The sequence below is a fragment of the Ochotona curzoniae genome, unplaced genomic scaffold, assembly GCF_017591425.1.
Source record: "Ochotona curzoniae isolate NIBS_2020 unplaced genomic scaffold, NIBS_Ocur_1.0 scaffold_4505, whole genome shotgun sequence".
NCBI classification, from domain to species: domain Eukaryota; kingdom Metazoa; phylum Chordata; class Mammalia; order Lagomorpha; family Ochotonidae; genus Ochotona; species Ochotona curzoniae.
Window position 1 is genome coordinate 30,067,655 of NW_024467118.1, and position 19,686 is coordinate 30,087,340.

The 19,686-nt window shown below is 53.4% G+C and overlaps 1 protein-coding gene across 3 annotated transcripts; it reads left to right on the forward strand.

The window, feature by feature from the left end:
* The first annotated feature begins 1,589 nt into the window (after positions 1 to 1,589).
* CTSB (cathepsin B) lies at positions 1,590 to 18,890 on the forward strand. 3 transcript variants are annotated; one of them, XM_040966430.1, is made up of 10 exons: positions 1,590 to 1,680; positions 11,858 to 12,008; positions 12,504 to 12,589; positions 14,048 to 14,162; positions 14,889 to 15,007; positions 15,893 to 15,978; positions 16,258 to 16,401; positions 16,691 to 16,807; positions 17,363 to 17,491; positions 17,759 to 18,890. In XM_040966430.1, exons 2-10 carry the CDS (start codon positions 11,883 to 11,885, stop codon positions 17,854 to 17,856), a joined length of 1,020 nt encoding a protein of 339 aa, XP_040822364.1. In that variant the 5' UTR covers positions 1,590 to 1,680; positions 11,858 to 11,882; the 3' UTR covers positions 17,857 to 18,890. The 3 variants fall into 3 exon arrangements, with proteins under 3 accessions (XP_040822364.1, XP_040822365.1, XP_040822366.1); XM_040966431.1 differs by lacking the exon at positions 1,590 to 1,680 and adding an exon at positions 1,959 to 2,080; XM_040966432.1 differs by lacking the exons at positions 1,590 to 1,680; positions 11,858 to 12,008; positions 12,504 to 12,589; positions 14,889 to 15,007 and having other exon boundaries at positions 14,089 to 14,162.
* Positions 18,891 to 19,686: the final 796 nt, after the last annotated feature.

The following is a 19,686-nucleotide window of genomic DNA, read 5'->3' on the forward strand; positions in this document are numbered from 1 at the left end:
GATGGTCCAAAGCATTGGGACCCTGTATCCACATGGGAAACCCAGAAGAAGAAGTTCCTGGCTCCTGGCTTTGGATCAGCTCAGCTCACTTGGGGAGAGAACCAGCAGACAAATGATCTTTTCATTTGCCTTTCCAATAAAAAATTTTTAAATATATAAAAAAAAAAATGTGCCTTGGGTCGATGTAGCACAGCAGCTTTAGCCATGTTTGAGACACCCACACCCCATATCAGGGTGCCTGTTTGAGTCCCAGCTCCTTCACTTCTGATTCTGTTTCTGTCTTTCAGCAGATAGATTCTTCCTCTCTTTCAAAATAAATAAATAAATCTTAAAAAAAAAAAAAAGGAAGAATCTTGAGGCAGAAACATGCAAGGGGGTGGCTATGTCACGATCCTAATCTGTGTGCTCCCCATGGGTGCTAACCCATGAGGCCTTCTTAGCCGTGTGTAGCAGACGACTTGTAAAAGCCCCAATGTGCAATCTGGAGTCCCCAGTTCTCAGGATACAACCAGAGGAAGGGTGGGGAGCAGCAGCTGGGGATGCCTCGGCTGCCAGTATCTTCTGCTGTCGTCCCAAATTCCCTGGCTCCCCACACAGCTGGGTGCTCAGTAACCAGGCTTAGAGGCCCTCCACTCCAGTCTAATTGGTGCCACTAGGTGGGCATGGAAGTGTACAGATAGCTCCCTGACAGGGCCTGGCAGGTGCTGGCGCTGTGTGACACATGAAGGGTGGGTGGCTGGACCTACAGCCTTTGGTTTCTTTGGTGTTAAGGAGGGCCTGGATCGGATGCCAGACTTCGATTTCAGCTGAGGTCAGCATATCTACCTTGCAAGGTTGTCAGGAGGGTTAGAGATTCGGGGCAGGGGTACCATCTCCATCTCCATCTGCCTCTCCAGTATGTCCTTCATCATGAGCTCAGATTTCTCTTGACCTCCTCTGTTTGGGGTCCCCAGCGGTGGGAAGAGGCCCTGGACCTATCAGACAGGGCAGGTCCCAGAACTCTCTGGCTAGCTCTTACACAGAAAGACCAGGCAAGGCTCCAAGCTTCTAGCTTTACCGCCGGTTTGCTGGAGCAGGGTCTGGGTGCTAGGACTCATTAGCGCTTGGGGAACAGAAATTCTTGCTTCTGTGTCCGCGTTGGGGGAGAAGGGTCAAAAGCTCTTGCCTATAAGCCCTTTCCTTCGATTCAAAGTACTCAGCACACAGAAGCACCGCATCTGGGATGCCTTGTTCTTTCTCAGAATGCTAACCTTCAGAGGTTGGCTGTCCCGGAACCGCCAACCTCAGCCCTGTTTTGTGAATTACTAAAATAAGCCACAGCCACTCCCTTCCCACGCAAGCACCCAGCAGCTTGGCAAGCTCTGTGGCCTGCAGCAAAGGACCCCGGGGCAGGTTTCTGCGGCGACACAGGCCCATCTCCCCCTCCTCCTGGTCCCATCAAACCCGCCTGGATGGTCGCCGCCTCCGGGATTCAGGCGGGGCAGGAGCCCGGGCGGGGGTGCAGGGCCCGCAGGCCAGGCGAGGCGGAGCGGGCGTCACGTGGCGAGTCAGCCGGGCGTCGGGCGGGCGGGGCCGGCCGGGTAAAAGGGCGCGGGGCGGGCGGCGGGGCTACGGCGGCTGCTCGGCACCGGCGGCGTGCGTGCGAAGAGGCTGCAAGCCAGGCTCTCCCGACTGCGCTAGGTGAGTGGGGACTGTGGGCGCGCGGGTCGGGTGATCTCCGCCGCTGCGTGGGGGAGAAGGCGGACGTTCTCGGTCGGGGAAAGAGGGGCCTCCCGTGCACCCGTCGCTGCGGGGCGAGCCAGGGTGGCTCAGGCGGCTCGCCTAGCTGCCTTAGCGCCATCACTGGGCTCGGCGACCCCGGCCTGCTCGGCCCACGTTCAGGGACCGGCCCAGGCACAGTGACGTAGGAGATGGGGGTGGGGAATGCCCCGGGCAGAGTTTGGCCTGGATTGTCCTGCCAGCTGGAGGCTTGTGTTTGGGTTCTCGAGGACCCAGAGCTGAGCTAATAATCTCTCTTGCCCTCATTGTGGATTTGGTTCGTCTCTTCTGCCCTGTTTCCCCGCCACCATCATTCTGCAAGGTTTGCCGGGGCGCATCTTTCGCGCATCTTTCTACATTCAATTCCATTTGAAAGCAGGAACCTGAAACTGGGTGGCTGGTGTGGAACCGGAGTAATGAGATACGTAAACAGGAAGAGAAGCTGCGCGGAGGAGAGAAGGCTGGCTTGGACTTGGGGCGCCCCTCTTGTGCTTGGGCTGTGGCAGGAGCAGGGCCATGCCCGCACCGGGGTGGGGAAGGTGGAAGCCAGGCAGTACCCAAGCCGGCCTTGGGTGCCATGGGACCAGGGGAGCTGGGCGACTCCCTGGGGCATCACTTCCTCCGCAGTTCCCGCCCCTGGGGAGAAGGATTTGGCACTGGGGCAGCAGCAGTTGCTGGCCCAGTTGGCAGACAGACCAGGGTTGGTGAATTGAACTGGGCTTAGCAGGCGTAGATCACCCCTTCCCCAAGTCAGGTCACCCCCTTCACTAAGTGCTGGAGTGAAGTCCCAGACTATGGCTCAGGCCACATTTGTCTCCATCTAACCTTGGAGAGACACCCCACCCCACCCCCACTGATTGCCGGGTGCAGAGGGCGCCTAGCACCTCTGCTTGGTGTCTAGGGAAAAACTGACTCCAGGTGGTTGTCACTGGTGGAGCCTGGCCTGAGTGAGTCTGCCCTGGCTGTGTAGACAGAGGGAGAAGTGAGTGATGAGGCACAGACATGGGTGAGGGGCGGTTAGCTGGCCAGGGAAAGGCCACTCCTTCCGCATATCATCCGTTCCCGAGGGAAGGCCTGTTGCGTTGCCCTGCTGATGGAGAACCTCGGGCCCTGGAGTTCTATGGCAGGAAGTAGCAGGGCCGCGCAAGCTGTGATGTTGCCCCTGAAAGTTGAAGGTGCCCTACCAAGAAGTGACCACAACTGGAGGTCGTGACTCAGGGGTGCTGGCCGGTCCTGTGGCTGCATCTGTGACCCTGGGCTGGATGGAGCCACAGCTGCCTTCCACAGTGGCTCAGGTCACATGGGTGTCTGGACTGGTCAGGTGAGGGGCGGAGATGATGTGGAAACCCTTCAGCTGCAAGTTGGAATGGCCCCTGTGGTGCTGACTCAGCAACTCAGGCTGGGACCCTGGCTGCAGACAGCTGTTTTCTTTTCTCCTCCCCACCACCCCTGGGCCTGGGAGTTATCTGGAGACCGTGTCAGGAGTCTGCTGCCTGCTTGCTTTTGGTGTTCAGGCCTAAGGAAAGCATTGAAACTACATGAAATGAGAGCTTTCCCCTTGCTCAGAATTCTCAGGAAGGGAGGATGCTGAGGGGAGAGTCTCTGGGGGTGTATTTACTTACTGAATATTGGGGTGCAGTCAGCTGTCTGCACCTGCTGAGGTTCCAGGATGTGTGGGAGGCGAAGCTTGTGTGTGGTGTTCTCGTGTGGGTGTTGTATTGGTATTCCTCCCGGGTTCATGTGGGATGTGAGTCCGGGGCTAGACCCTAGGACTCACTGAGTTTGAACCAGTACTCTTGTTTTTCCTTCCCCTCCCTTGCAGACGTGGGACCTCCCATCACAGGGTTGTCTGGGGAGTCCCAGACTGAGGCAGCAGGGTTCTGTTCTCTGTCCTGCTGTGTCAGTTGCTGTCCCTGTGTCTGTTGCTCAGGGACGCTGTATCACCTGCCTGCTCCTCCTCCCCAGGTCTCCTGTGATGTTTGGGTCCTTTTGCCACTCTGTTTCAATCCAGAAGCATCATGTATCTTCAGCGATATGGCATGCATACTCTTTCACTCGTTTGTGAGATTTCTTTCCTTCTTAAATGTACAGTATGCTTAGGGACAGTGCAACGATTTCTGCTTTTTACTGCTACTGTGTGCTATGGTAGATATCCTTGTATCTCTCAGACACTTAAAAGAATTGGGACAAAAGAAGTGGAGTTTAGTGCCAGACCACAGGGCAGGGGTGTCTTCCATGACTACATGCTGCTAGAGTGTTATCCAGTACCCATGTATCGTCTTGTACCCCAGCAGTGTGGAAAGTTCTAGTTCCTCATCTTTAATAACACTTAATATGACCAGATTTTAATTTTTGCCAATCTGGTGGGTTTGAAATGGTGTCACTGTTACAGTGCCTGGCACCAGAATTTTACATTTAATTCTCTGCCCTGGGAAAACACTGATGTAAGTGAAAATTTTTCCTGTTCTTGTGGTTGGTCAGTGATAGATAGCATTTGTTTAATATTTAGGGAGGGAGAGAGAGAGAAGAACAGACACAGAGAGAGATCTGCTGGTTTCCTTCCCAGCGGGTTGCAACAGATGTAGCTAAGCTGGTCCAAAGCCAGGAGCCTGGAGTTTCTTTTGGCTGTCCCACATGGGTACAGGGGCCCAAGGACTTGGACTGTCTTCTGCTGTACATTAGCACATTAGCAGGGAGCTGCATGGGAAGCAGAGCAGCTGGGACTTGCATTGGTGCCCATGTGCGATTCCAGAACTAGAGGTGGAGTCCTGCTATGCCATAGCACTGGCTAGAATTTGATCACCTGATGGCTAGCAGTTTCTTCTAAGGGACACCCCAGTGTCCATTTTCCTCACCTGAAAAATGGAACCCTTACACAAATGCCAAGGTCCTGGTGTTAATGTAAACGTGGCAGGTGCTGGGGAGGATGTGTGGCTTGTAGCCTTGACCGTGTTATCTGTAATGACCAGGCCAGTAACTCCTTTGGTCTGGTCAAGATAGTCTGATGTTAGCAGCTAGCGTGGGTGGAGGAGAAAGGCACTGTAGTGCCCAGACAGTCAGCAGACCTTGCACCGCGCCTGGGGATCAGCAGGGTGTTCCCACAGAGGCTGGTAGGGTCCGGGCCGCTCCCTGTTCTGCTACTCTACTCACTTAACCCTGTGGTGCTGGAAATGTGACTTGTTTGGTTAGTCACAGTACAGTAAATAAAAAACCCTTGGGCAGCAGGTGCCATCTGTCATACACTGGGGAGATGTGGATCCCCCTCTCCCAGATGCGGAGGGTTCCTGGGGTGCATCTCCCTCCGCATTCTAGCACCACCCTACTCCCCAGAGCTCAGAGAGGGAAGCAGTGCAGAGCTGGAAGTGCTGGAGGTATGGAGCATTTCCATGCCTTGCCATCAAACGGCTGGTGGCAAAGTAATCCAGCCTACAATCCAATTAGGGCGCCTGGATGCTATACAGGCCGGAGAAGCCAGGAACACTAATCTCCTTCAACTCTCAAAGGATCTGAAGCTTTTGTGTGAAGTAGATCCGGCATCCTTCAGTATCTAGGCAGAATGCCCACTTTAGAATCAGAGATGTGCATCTCATTAAGTGGGTAACAGAGCTGGAGAGAGCAGAGCTGGTGAACAGAAGCATCCAGAACTTTCTGGAGCATTGTGCCACCAACAATAAACACATTTTGAACTGCTGGGAGCTCTCATGGTATCTGAGGCTGTGGGCCTCATTTTCTTTGATGCGTGGAGCATGGGGTTTACTGCGCTGGATTGCAAGCATGGGTGTTATAATAGTGAGACATTCCCTAGGCATGCAGGGGAGTAGCCTGAGTAGGCTGACCCTGTACACCTGGTGCACAGGAGTGACTTATTTGGCATAGGTGATTGACAGGTGGGCAGCAGGGGCAGTGCCCGTGAATGGGCTTAAGGGCTCAGGTGACTCAGCTGGTTGGGGTCTTTTAGTAGCTTCTCCTGGCTCCAGGGCTGGCCAGCAGCCTGCCAACTGCCCCCTGACTGCTGTGGGTCACACACAAATTGGCTACAGTGGAGCCCAACTTCAGGGGAGAGCTAGGCAGCTGGTGGGTGTCTGTTCCTAAGGAGATGGATGGAGCTGAGCCTGGATGCACTTTTTTGGGTTTTATGCTTAAACAGTGTCAAGTAAAAAGGTGTTAAATATCACGAGGAGCAGCAACCTAAACTGAGAAACCACATCAAGGCTGTGATTCAGCCTCAGGTCTGTTCCGAGCATAGGTCATCACGCTCACACCTGCCATGGCGCCGCCTGTGTCTAGCTAGGCCACAGCAGGAAGGCAGAGCTGCAGGGCCTTGGCTGGAGATGTGCTCAAGTGGTCCACACTCAAAAACCACTGTCTCTGATGAGAGGCAAAGGCCCAAGGCTTTTATAGAGAAGAAAAAAGCTTTAAGGATTCTCAGGCCAGGGCCTGCCCAGGCCTCCCTGCCCTCCCACCTTCACCATCCTCCTAATCTAGGACAGATCTGTAAGCAGCTGTGTCATGGAGGTAGCTGGGAAGACACGGGCACTTGATTTTTCTTCATTGTTGAGAGTGGACTGTAGAAGAAGCCAGCACTATTTCCACTTCTGCCACTGGCCACTACACTGTGTCATTAGATGTTCACTCACTTTTTAAAAAATACTCAGTTGCTTCCTTCTAATTGAAAGGTGGAACAACAGAGGGAGAGAAACTTCCATCCACTGGTTTACTCCTTCAAATGGCCACAACAGTCTGGGCTGGGACAGTGCAAAGCCAGGAACCATAAACGTCTTCCAGGGCTGCCATAGGCTTGCGGGGGCCCAGACACCCTGGCCATCTCCCAGGTTGTATTAGCAGGAAGCTGGATCCAAAGCAGAGGAGGCAGGACTAGAACCAGCACCCTGATCTGGGATGCAGCCATCCCAGGCGGTGGCTTGACGACGGTCTGTGTCACAGCGCTGGCCACTGGGCAACTCTTTAAAGGGTACCAGTACATCATTCCTGCTGCAACTTGGCACGAGCAGAAGGTGATCCAGGCAATGACAACATTATACATGCCTTCTGTGGCACACAGTGGCCTCTGAGTGCTGTGCATGGGTTTGAAAAGGAAAGACGTGAGAAGCGCATGTGCATTTTTGCCTGGGATTGGCTTAGGGAACGGGCAGAGTGGTGTGGTGGCAGCCATGTCTGCCCCAGAGCTCAGCCGGGCCTGAGCACCGCAAGTAGCATCTGCTCCTAGCTGTTGTCCCCACCCGGGCCACTTCCGGAGAAAGGGATCTGCTGACTTCCCAGCTGTTCTCCCTCTTCCTGGGCCCCTTCCCCTTTCCTCATGAGATCAGTACTTTCTGTTCTTCCTTTCCTAGGATTAGAAAACAGAAAATCATGGGATTGAGAAATCAAGGGGAGTGTTTGCTTCACCAAGGGGAAGAGACGGTCGGGCATGGTTCTGTGCTCAGGCCTGGGGTGCCCAGGCGTGGCTTGTTAAGAGCATGGCCTTCTCACCCTTTGCCCATGTCCAGTGTGACAGGTGCTCACTGGTGTGACATGCAAAGGGACACCTGGCTTCATGTTTTGGGGGATCTCTATAATCTCGGAGACCCTTAAAGTACCAAGGATGCCCTTTAGGGCACTGAACCTGCAAATTAGGTGTGATTCTGTTTCAATGCAAACTTTTGTGATGTTGGAAGTATTTTTTCTTTCATTCATTTAAAAAAAATTTTTATTGGAAAGGCAGATTTATAGAGAGAGAGAGAAGGAGAGACAGAAAGATCTTCCATCCTCTGGTTCACTCTCCAGATGGCTGCAGTACCTACAGCTAAAGCCAGGAGCCAGGAGTTTCTTCCAGGTCTCCCTCATGGGTGTAGGAAGGCTTTGGACCATCCTCGACTGCTTTCCCAGGCTACAAGCAGGGAGCTGGATGGGAAGTGGACCAACCAGGACATAAACCAGTGCCCATATGGGATGTCTGTGCTTATATGGGGAGGATCAGCCAAATGAGCCGTTGTGCTGGGTCCTGGAGTTATTTTCAGTTAGTTTGGAGTGAAGGGAATTACTTGGCCTAGGCTAGAATTGGAAGGAAGAGAAGAAAAAGGAGGGCAGCAAAGGTGCTTTCATTACATTCTCACTAGGCCCCAGGCCAGGAGCTTTTGTTCACCCTCAGTTCATTCTTGACTTCCTCCCAGAGACGCAGTGGCTGTTTGTTGTTTCACAGGCAGAGGGGGATGGGGAAAGCTGAGGTTTAGTGAAGAGCAGTGAACAAGTGGCAGAGATGAGGACCCACAGGCAGGGCTCGTCCCTCCTCCAAGCCCTGGAGCCTGACTCTCCTTTGACATGCTGTGTGCAGCATTCTGCCTTGTGGGGGGCTTCTCTGAGGACCCAGCCAGGTCCCACGGGCCTCCCTGGCCGGAAACCCATGGGTGGCAGCCCTCTGTGCCCAACTCCACCTGCAGGAAGTGGATACCCCGATGATGGTGTTCTTGCACCTGCCTCTCCCGTCTCGCAGAAGGGTTAAAGTGTCACATATAAGTCAGAGGGTGCCACCGAGAAGAAGAGAACCAGCCTGCTATGCCTGGGTGCCCAGCAACCCGTTTACCTAACAGCTTGTAGGCTGTGTGGGTGGCTGACACATGGTCATGTGACATTCAGTCCCTGTGAGTCACTGGAAACACGAGGTGAAGTGCGTGAACCCAGAGTTGCCAGGAAGCAGCCTCGGAAGTCGCTGAGAACACGTGTGGCAAGCAGATGTCTGTTGGTTCCGTGGTCTGAGGTCTTGAAAGCAGTCCCACCATTCTTCCTAAAAGAAATGAAACTTGAAAATGCAAGAACAAGTTTCTTGCATTTTAAAAAAAGATTTATTTTATTTATTGGAAAGTCAGATATACAGAGAGGGAAATCTTCCATCCTTTGATTCACTCCCCAAGCAGCCGAAACAGCCAGAGCTACATTGATCCAAAGCCAGGATCCTGGAGCCTCTTCCAGGTCTCCCACACAGGTGCAGGGTCCCAAGGCTTTGGGCCGTCCTGGACTGCTTTCCCAGGCCACAAGCAGGGAGCTGGATGGGAAGCAGGGCCACCAGGATTAGAACCAGTGCCCATATGGGATCCCAGAGCATGCATTCAAAGTGAGGACTTTAGCCACTAGGCTACTGCGCCAGGCCCAGTTTCTTGCATTTTTAAAAAACTTACTTAAGAGGCAGGCAGGTCTCCCATTATCCACTAGTTCATCACCTCCCCTCCCCATGCCTGCAGTGGCTGGAACTAGGAGACAGGAGCTCAATCCAGGGGCCCCTTGTGGGTGGCAAGGACCCGAGTACCTTAGCCATGACCAGCAGGAAACTGGAGTCAGTTGTTGAGCCCTGGGACTGGAAGGGAGTGTGGTGACAAGTCTCCCTCCCACAGTTCCTTACTACTCTTGCAGCCTTCCTGTGTTATTTTGGATTCGGTAACAAGGATGCATCCACCTGTGCACACTGCGTAACAGACTCAGATTAATCCTCTGCACTTCCAGTTTGGTGTGGGCGTTTTATTCTATCTGTGATGGAACCACTCAGCCAGCATGGTTCTTCAGTGGCTACTTTGTACTTTGTACTTTGTTTGATTACTTACTGTAAGTCATGTTATTTGGTTATTAGGCTTTGTCTCTGGTGTTTTGCTACTACAAGCCAGAACTACTTTGTGAAAATCCTGTAATGGTATCTATGCCTTTAGGAGTTGATATAAACATCAGGTGAACTTTTTAAAGGTTCAGTTGCTGGGAGCCGGAGCCAGCAGATTTAAGGATCAGAAGAAATCGCAGGCGCTCACCTTGGCAGCACATGCACTAATATTGAAGCAGTGCAGAAGGTGTCCCCGACATGGCGGGCCCCGCCCCTAGGTACCCGTTATTAGTGAGAAACCTGCTCAGCCTTTCCCTGTCTGATCTGTAATGAACATCTTGATTTTATCTGGATGCCTCTGAGGCTGGATATTTGTATATATACATGGCCATTTGTAGTTTTTCTATAAAGCCACTCTGTATCTTTTTTTTTCTATTATCATACTGCTTCTGTTTTTCTGAAAATTTTTTTTGTTACATTTACAAATTTATTTGAAGGGCAGAGTTCTAGAGAGAGGGCGAGACAGAGATCTTCCATCTGCTGGTTCACTCCCCAAATGGATACAATAATCAGGGCTGGGCCAGGCTGTAACCAGGAGCCTGGAACTCCACACTGGTCTCCCACATGGGTGGCAGAGGCCCAAGTGCCTGCCTGCTGTCTTCCCAGTCTCGTTAACAGAGAGTTAAATTGGGAAGTCAAGCACATAGGCTGGCACTGGCACTGGCACTCACACGGGGTATTGGCATAGCAGGTGGCAGCTGAGCCAAGCTCACCACAATGCTATTCCCATGTTACTACTTTTTAAGAGGGGAAGAGACAGATTGACGGAGAATCCCCATCTGCTGGTTCACTTCCCCAAATAAGCACAGCAGCTGGGCACTAGAAACTCCGTCCAGGTTTCCCCCCTGGGTGGCAGGATCGCAGCTTTGAGCCATCTGCACTGGCAGGAAGCTGGGACCCCAGGCCAGGCTCTGATCCAGGGCTCAGGCATTTTTGCTGCTAGATGTCATGCCCACTTTAGTTTTTGATTCCCAGCAGCCTTTGGTAGATCAAGGAAACAAAGTCTTACTTATTTGTTGGTATTTGTTTCTAAAACTTTTTTTGTTCTTTGTTTTGTTTAGGTTTTTGTTTTGTTTTTTGTTTGTCTCTTTAGACTTTTTCACATCATCAGATATCTCCCCTTGAAGGCCGTATTGTATATATCAGGCTTGGGCATTCCTTAAAATAAAACTACACTTTTGATAGAGCATTGATTTTCTTCATAAAACTTTTGATTAAAAAAAAATTTTTTTTAACATGTGTGAGTCATCTTGTTGGTGGCACTTTTTTTAGGAGTCAAGATTCAGCCTTACTTCCCACCCCCCTCCCCTAAACCTTAAATGGACAGCAGTGGTGCAGGCAACACCTTCCTCCGCGGCCTTGCCCGGGTGTGCCCTCCCACCCCGTCATTGTGTGTCTGTGTGTCATGTTGGTGGGCTGGCTCCTGGGCCAGCATTGCCTGATGGTGCATGGTGCCTGCTGGCTACCCTGGAGGCCTGGGCTTCCATCAGAACCCCTTTTCCCGAGCGATCCTGCGCTCCTCCCCCATCAGCCTTTCCACATGAATGGCTGCATGAACTAAGGCACAGTGAAGCTGAGATTTTTCCCTGCAATGAGGACTCCATGTGTGCAAGGCAGAGCATTTATGTGGCACTTGCGTCAGGTTGGGGCCAGGTGCTCACGAGGCCCCAGGTGCTGGCCCCAGGGAGGGCTTCTTGCCTTTGTTCCTGCCACTTGTGCAAGAGGGTGAATCATGGGATCAAGCTGCAACTTGCTGGTTTCTTAATCAAGGAGCCGGTTGAAGGTCAAGGACTGTGGCATGGGGGTGAGGATTTTTCAGAAGCTTCATCTCGGAGGCTGGAAGCAGAACCCTAGGCTAACCAGAATATCCAGAGTAGAACACTGAAGACTGGTACCCCTGGCCAGACGAGCTGCACGCCCAGGCTGGCACCTTGCCTGGCACACCTGGGCCTGCATGTGTTATGTCGCGAATGGGGCTCCAGGGTCACAGTTTTTCTGTTTGGTTTCTGCTATCCTTTTAGTCTTCAGCTTAGGACATAATCATGCAGAGACCTGTCTCTTAGATCTCTGATGCAGCTGAAGTCTCAAGCTTTGTTCCACAGATCTGCTTGTCCCTGCAGCTTAAAAAAAAAAAAAGAAAGAAAAGAAAAACAGAGGAGCTGGGCCCTTGTCTCCCTGTAGCTGCATTATAGGCTGGCTCTGGCACTCCTGGCCCAGACAGGGCACGCACGTGGCTGTGTACTCTGGGCACAGGGTGAGACTGTGAGACGCAGCCGGGAGCCCTTTGGACATCTGTGGTCCTTGAGGGCTTGCTGCCCTCCCATCAGGCTTTGCTGAAGAGCAAACGAGAGGGGACAGAGCAGGGATGAGAGTCTACCTAGATGGCACCCTGTGAGCAGAGCATGGGAAACCAGTGAAGGAAAAACAGACTGATGTTTGCTGTCCTGTCCTCCCCAGGGTCATCGAGGATCCAACTTGCAGGATGTGGCGGCTCTTGGCCCCTCTCTACTGCCTGCTGGCACTCACCAGTGCCTGGAGCAACTCCCATCTGCACCCACTGTCGGATGAGCTGGTCAACTTCATCAACAAGCAGAACACGACGTGGCAGGTGCGTGGGGGCTGCTCTGGCCGTGGCTCTGCACACTGATCCCCACACTGGCCACAGGCCATTTGTCCTGGACAGTTAAAGCTCAGGACCATGCCCTTCCCATCCTGTATGCTGTGTGTGTTAGAGGGCATGTGTGTGTGGGTCTTTGGCGGGTGGACAGGAGAGTGAGTGAACTTCAGAAACATTCACTGCCAGGGAGACCTGTGAAGCCCTCTCAGAGGACACACAGTGCTTCATCAGTACTGGCCACTGCTCAGGGCTGGGGAGCAAGTTCAGGGCTGGTTAGCTGCAGACAGTGGCCATCAGAGGGGATGCTGGGGATCATGCTCTGCCTGTGGGTTCCTGTGGCTGTTCCCCAGTCTGCTTACACTCTGCCTTGGCTCCCTTGCTCTCCTGGGCTGGATATGCACCCCTAGCTTGCAGCCTCCAGACACCCCCATCTCAGACACCCTCTCTGTCTGTTGGTGGCTGACGGGGAGGGCAATTATCTTCTAGGCCGGGCACAACTTCTACAATGTGGAGGTGAGCTACCTGAAGAAGCTGTGCGGCACCATCCTGGGTGGGCCCAAGCTGCCCCGGAGGTGAGTGTCTGGTCGTGGGGTGAGCACGCCTGTCCAAGCCAGTGGATGTTTGTTGGACAGGTGGGGAGGAGGGGACAGAGAATGCTCCTGGGACTCGCTGACCCCACAGGGCTGCCGGAGTCACAGGAGGTGAGGGGCTGTCATCAAGCACTGGCGTTTCCTGCTGGGTTGCTCCCAGGGGTCTCGGAACCAGGGGCAGGCCCCAGGTGTGATGGCATTGGTCCAGGTCTGCTGGGTCTGCAGGAACTCTGCCAGGCGAGAGCTAAGAAAAGCCACATGATCTGCCGTTAAAGCTTTCCTTTTCTGACAAACTCTTTAGGGCACATTTCCCACAGATACTCTCTTGAGTAGGCCTCAGGTGTCTCCCTGAGGCTGGGGCAGTTGAGTTTTGGGACTGCACCATCTATATGGTGGTGAAGATAGTGATGTCAGGAGCCTGGGCACACCTGTGGGAGTGTGTGCATGTCAGAGAGAGAGAGAGAGAGAGAGAGAGAGACTAGGAGAAGCAGGAACCTATGTCTGCACCCTGTGGCTGTACCATGATGTAGCTCTGGAAGGAAGCCAGCAAAAGGCCAGGTCGCATTGAACAAAATAATTAGGTTTTGTGAAATGCCAAGGACAAAATCCATGCAGACTTCATGCTATCTTGTGCCTCATTTGCTTTCTGGGCAAGTGTAACCCAGCCAAGCCAGCTCTTCTCTGTTTATTTTAAGATTTATTTATTTGAAAGGCAGAGCTATAGAGGGCCTGGTGCCATGGCCTAGCGGCTAAAGTCCTCGCCTTGAATGTACCAGGATCCCATATGGGCACTGGTTCTAATCTCAGCAGCCCCACTTCCCATCCAGCTCCCAGCTTGTGTCCTGGGAAAGCAGTCCAGGACAGCCCAAAGTCTTGGGACCCTGTACCTGTGTGGGATACCTGGAAGAGGCTCCAGGCTCCTGGCTTTGGATCAGTGCAGTACCGGACATTGCAGTCACTTGAGGAGTGAATCACTGGATGGAAGATCTTCCTCTCTGTCTCTCCTCCTCTCTGTATATCTGACTTTGCAATAAAAATAAATAAATCCTTAAAAAAAAAAAAAAAAGAAGGAAAGAATGAGAGAGAGCTTCAGTCTGCTGGTCTGCTCCCTAAATGGCCGCAGTGGCTGGCATTGGGATGGTCGAGGAAGGACATTTCTTCCAGGTCTTGCACATGGGCACAGGGTCCTAGGCATATGGGCCATCCTCCACTGCTCTCCCAGGTGCATCAGCAAGGAGCTGGATTGTGAAGTATAACAGCCAGGACTTGAACCAACATTCATGGGGGATGCCGGTACCACAGGCAATAGCTTTATCCACTAATTCACTGCACTGGCCTCAGCTAGTCAGCTGCTGCTTAAACTGAGCAGACCCTGCAGGGTAGGGTGGTGGGACTAAGTTATGGGATGAGCATATCTGAGAAACACCTTTTATAAACCAGAGTTCAGTTTGCTGATGACATACAACTGCCTGAAAGCTTCGATGCCCGGGAACAGTGGCCTAACTGCCCAACCATCAAGGAGATCAGAGACCAGGGTTCCTGCGGCTCCTGCTGGGTGAGTCACTGATATCGAGTAGCCAGGAGCTGCCTGGAGCTGTCTGGAGCTTCCTGGAGCAGGGGGTACTGGGGGGCAGGACCAGCTGTGACAAAGCCAGCCATATCAACTTTCCAGAGCTGTTGCTTCCATCCATTCAAACAATCTTAGGCATTGTTTTTATCGGGAGCTATGATGCAGATGAGGTGTGACCACAGCTGTGCAGAAGCACCTGCAGGCTGGCTGTGCAGCTGGGTCCCTTCCTGTGGTTCACCTCTTCAGCACATCATAGTAGCTCTAACCATGACTAGTAGCTCTAACCCTCAGTATGCTGTCTGGGATTTGCTTCCTTGTATTAAGAGCTACAGAGCAGGGCCGTGGAAGCCTCATGGCTGTTTGTAAGCCCATGGTCCAGTTGCATTCAGTCCCTTCCCCACACCTGCCAACACTGCTTTCCACACCCCCCGGGCCCTGCCTGTCCCACGTTGCTCCCTGGTTCTGTGCCTTTACTGGAGCGCTTCTTTAAGAAGAACCAACCAACCAACCCTACATGTCTCAGACACAGGGTGGGGTAGTTCTTATGGAAAAGCCAAGTTAGAGTCCAGGTGCTGAGCACCCAGTGTACAGAGAGAGAGAGCACCCACCCCTGGCTCCCCCATTCCTGGAAGGTCTGTAGTCCTCCAGCTGGAGAGGGCCACCTACCACCCAGTGAGGCGGCCTCCTCATGCCAGGGACCTTGTTCTGCAGGCATTTGGGGCTGTGGAAGCCATCTCAGACCGGATCTGCATCCACACCAATGGACACGTCAACGTGGAGGTGTCGGCTGAGGACATGCTCACCTGCTGTGGCGGCCAGTGTGGGGATGGGTGAGTCTGCCTCCCTGGAGGTACTTGGGTGTTGGAGTGGGGCACATTCCTGAGATCTAAAGCCAGTTGTGGCTGAGACACGGATACTGGGCTGGGAGGCAGGCCCTTGGCCAGCAGGGGCCAAAATCCAGCCTCCTGGCAAAGCTGGATCTCCTAAACCTTGGGGAAGTAGCACACCCCATGTTTGGTCTTCATCCTCATGAGAACCCCTGTTGGCTGCTTTGCTGAGTTCCGCTTGGGCAGCAGGGCTTCCCAGGGCCTGGGCTCTCCAGCTGTGGCTACAGATGGACATTACCTGGCAGGAAGGGGAAGTAGAACACATGAGCACTTGTCCCATACCAGCGGAATCTGAACCCGCAGCCCCGGTGACTTTTCTGAAATCTGGGGCTCCCCTTCCCTCTTACCTGTGAGGCACTTGCTAAAGACCCCTGGTGGCTGCCTGTGCCGGGTCCATTATGCTTTCTCTCTCTGTGCACACATGCACAGCAGACAACACCTGTGCCATTTCAGACTTTGCACCTTTTCATGTAAAGAAAAGAGGTTTTGGCGTTCTTGCTGTACCCAAACTGGCCCACTAAGAAGTAAAGCAAGAGTGACTTGAAGGCAGGTCACTGTTGCACCATTGTGGTTGACTTAACCACCGAACTAAGTACCCAGTAGCTGACAGGCAGGGCGTGCATAAGGCGTGGACACTCTCCAACTGTGATGGGTCATGTGTCACTGAAGCTGCACCATATGAAACCCACCGATGATGGGGTGGGCTGTAGAGGGCGTCTAACATTCACCTTGGGAAGGTGCAGCGAGAGAAAAGGAAGGTGCCCAGTGTCAGTGTGGTGTGACATGAGTCCCATCTTCCTGAGGCTCCACCCCACTTTTTTATTGTAGCTGTAATGGTGGCTACCCCGCTGGAGCTTGGAACTTCTGGACCAAGAAAGGCCTGGTGTCCGGAGGCCTCTATGACTCCCACGTTGGTGAGTGTGCACCCTGAGCCCTGGGCTGCCCTGAGGGAGGGCTGAAAAAGCTCTGAGTTGTGCTGACTCCTTCCTCTGTTATAATGCCAGTTCAGGGCGCAGGCCCGGCTGCGTGGCAGGGTAGACGTATACCAGCCCTCTCACTGGCACAGGCAGTTGTGCTGCTGCTACAGACAGAAGACCCAGCCTCTTCGGCCTGGCTTCACCTTGCCTTGGAGTGGGGCTCTGTCTCAGTGAGGGCTGTTGGCTGACTTCTCCTGTTGTCCTTGGATGCCTTAGGTTGCAAACCCTACTCCATCCCTCCATGCGAGCACCATGTCAATGGCACCCGGCCCGCGTGCACGGGAGAGGGAGACACACCCAGGTGCAGCAAGACCTGCGAGCCTGGCTATGCCCCATCCTACAAGGACGATAAGCACTACGGTAAGCAGGCTAGAGGGCTGCTGGCCCCCTCTTGCAGCCACGGGGTAGAAGAAGGAAGGACGGCCAGTTGACTCTGCCTGGCCAGAGGCCAAGGAACACTTCTTACTTTCTGCTTGCGAGCTGGAAGGGATGGGAGCTCCCAGGGACATCCCTAGGATCTTTCCCGCAGGCCTGCTGGGTACCTGTCCTCAGGGAAGCCTACTACAGAGAAGCCTGTGTCCCTCCCCTCCACTGGGTGGCAGGAGATCAGTGGGTGACAGCTGGTCACCTTGCCTGGTTACTTCCTTAGGCTACAGTTCATACAGCGTTGCCAGCGACGAGAACGAGATCAAGGCGGAGATCTATAAGAACGGCCCCGTGGAGGGCGCCTTCACCGTGTACTCAGACTTCCTGATGTACAAGTCAGGTGTGTGCATGTGATGTAGGGTGGGGGCCACCAAGCTCCATGCCAAAGGGCGGGGAAGGAGTATCTGGGGGGGTTGGCGCCAGACCCAGCCTTGCCCACTGCCCAGCTGGCACCAGATGCCAAGTCTGTCTTTTTAACCTATTTTTATTTATTTGAAAGAGAGGTTGGTATGGGGGAAGAGACAGAAAGGTCTTGAATCATGTCCAAAGTGGCACAGTAGCCTGGTCAGAAGCTGTTTCCTTTTTGGTAGCGCTGGGAGGCACTCCCGAGGCATCTGCTTGGGCAGACCCGAGTAGGAGGGGCCTGCATTGTAGAAGGCCTTGGTCTGCATGGTCGGGAAGTGTTTTCATGATGACATTTACTCTACTAGTGAATGCTTACAGCCGAGCAATGACCCTGGGTCACAGAAGCCTGCTTTCAGTGGGGAACGTCAGGGGGTGGGTGCTCCCCTTGTGGGGAGTCTCTGGGTCCCACTGGAGCCTGTGTCTCCTAGAGCAGATGCTGGGGGAGGCAGGGTGGTGACACAGGTGTGATGGGGCTGATTGCCTTCCCCAGGGGTGTACCAGCACATGACCGGTGACATCATGGGCGGCCATGCCATCCGCATCCTGGGCTGGGGCGTGGAGGATGGTGTCCCCTACTGGCTGGTGGCAAATTCATGGAACACTGACTGGGGTGACAAAGGTGAGTGGCAGCCTCCTTCCACCCAAAGGCAGGGAGCTGGTGACCAGGACTTGGTGGGAGTACAGTTTGCTTGGCCATGCTGGGTCCTTGCTTCCGGGAGCATGTGGCTCCCTACGCGCCAGGTGGCTGCATCATGGAACAGACCCTGCTGTCTGGGGCAGGCTTGGTGGCTGGTTCCTCCTGGGTGTCTTGGGGGGTGAGGATGCCCATTGTGGTGAGAGTCCAGGTCCCAGGCCCACCATGAAAGCACCTTTTCTTCTCCCCTAGGCTTCTTCAAAATCCTCCGAGGGCAAGACCACTGCGGCATCGAGTCAGAAGTGGTGGCCGGAATCCCACGCACCGATCAGTACTGGCGACAGATCTAATTGGCTGGCGGACTGGCCAGCCCCCTCCCCGATCCTGGGGGAGTCACCCCTCGCTGTATCCAGTTGGGCTGGGGATGAGATGAGTTGGGCTGGGGGTGGGTAGGAATGCCTTTCCACACAAGATACAGGAGGTTTTTGACAGGACTTGAAGGACTGGACTGGGCCCAGCTTGTGGCCACCGTCAAAGCATCTCTTCCACGGAGGTGCTTCAGAGGCCGGCCCCCTTCCAGCCTGCTTGGCAGATGGTGGTCATGGCACAACAGGCCCGGGGGCCACCATTGTGAGCACAGGATTCCCTTTCCCTGTTGCCCCCCATAAATTAGGCTGTTTGTCACCCCTGCTGCTCCCAGCTCTGGCTGCTACCCTCTGCCCCTCCTCTATCCAGAGCCCTGTTGGTATTGGGATTCCTGACAACGACTGTTACCCCTCCGGCACAACACCACCAAGCAAGTGGCCTCTTGGATTCATACCTCGTTTGGAGGAGAGAGGGAGGCAGCAGCCCACCCAAAAAGCCACTTTCCCCCAGGACCCCTGCACCTTGGCAAGCTCTGCAGTGTCTGAAACCCCCTCTGACTTTGTCCTCAGCATGGTCCTTTTTTAATAGAAGTTTTATTTTTTTGCGTACTTCCACCGATCATGTGAACAAACAGATGGTAAGGGTTGGAAGAGCTGTACTTGTTTGACAGATCATCTCCCAATGGTATGGCTTAAAACAGAACAAAAACAAATCCCAGTGGTCTGGATTTGCTGCTGGTCTCTGTTGACATCAACTAGCACAGTGAGACTAGCGTGGGAGAAACCAGCTTTTACTGTTTGATAAAAATTACTGCTTTGCCCTGTCAGTTTAACAAGGAATGACTGTGCCAATAAAAGGTTTCTCCTACCCAAGCTCTGTGCTCTACTGGCGTCTGACACCTGCTCACCCTGCAGCCCAGTGGCTGCTCTCTGCACTCCTGCCCGCAAAGGGAGTGTCCTGTGGGCGTGGAACCACATGTCCTGGCTACTGCAATTAAAGCTCTCGCTGTGCAAACCTATTTCCAGGCCGTAGCGTCCTTGCAGCTCCCTGCCACCCTCAACAGTCTGTAAATCCACATACTACATGCATCCCAGCCTTTGGCATGCTGGTCCCTCCTTCCAACATGAAGGGCATATTATACTCCAGTTTTTATTAACTTCAAAGCAGCGCAACCAGGCTGAGAGAGGATGCTGCCTGGCAACAGGCAGGTGTGCTGTGTCTCAGGGAACGAAGATGCCATCCTACCTGGGGACCCGTTCCCTCGGGGGCCCTCAGGGTGGGTGGAGCCAGAGCCCTGTGTACAGCATTTTGAGAATTTTCTGCCTGTGTCACCGGTTTACTCTGCTGGTCAAGAATTTTCCCATTGTTTCATGCTGGTTGACAATTTAACCCAGAATACGGGAACAGAGACCAGAAGAATCCACACAAAATCCTGCTGGCCAGTTCCAATGCCTTTTATTTCCCTTCCAGCTGAGTGCCTGAGTTGGGCTGGCTCTTTACCCAAGTATGGAAAGTCTGGCTTCTGCCAGCACTCCACTTTATCAGATAAGCTCTCAAAACCCAAATGTCATAAGCAAAAAACTGTGATCCTGTGATTAACAGCGGTTCCCTGTGGTCACTTTATTCTTGGGATTTCAAATAAAATCATAGCTTCCGAGTTCCTTGCTTAGACCTAGCTCTTCCTGTTCCCAAACTGAGTAGTTCTACTCCCATGTTGCTTCTCCCGACCTTACAATTGTACCCTTGCCCCTTGGAGCTGACCGAGATGTGTTCAGTAAGATAGGAAGCACGAGGCATCCCTATGCAAGGCTGAG

Excerpts from the sequence above, each read along its gene's own strand:
- CTSB (XM_040966430.1), top strand. The coding sequence starts at position 11,883 with ATGTGGCGGCTCTTGGCCCCTCTCTACTGCCTGCTGGCACTCACCAGT. Across the intron at positions 12,590-14,047 it reads GGGCCCAAGCTGCCCCGGAG|AGTTCAGTTTGCTGATGACA; the intron begins GTGAGTGTCTGG and ends TTTATAAACCAG. Across the intron at positions 16,808-17,362 it reads CTTCCTGATGTACAAGTCAG|GGGTGTACCAGCACATGACC; the intron begins GTGTGTGCATGT and ends TGCCTTCCCCAG.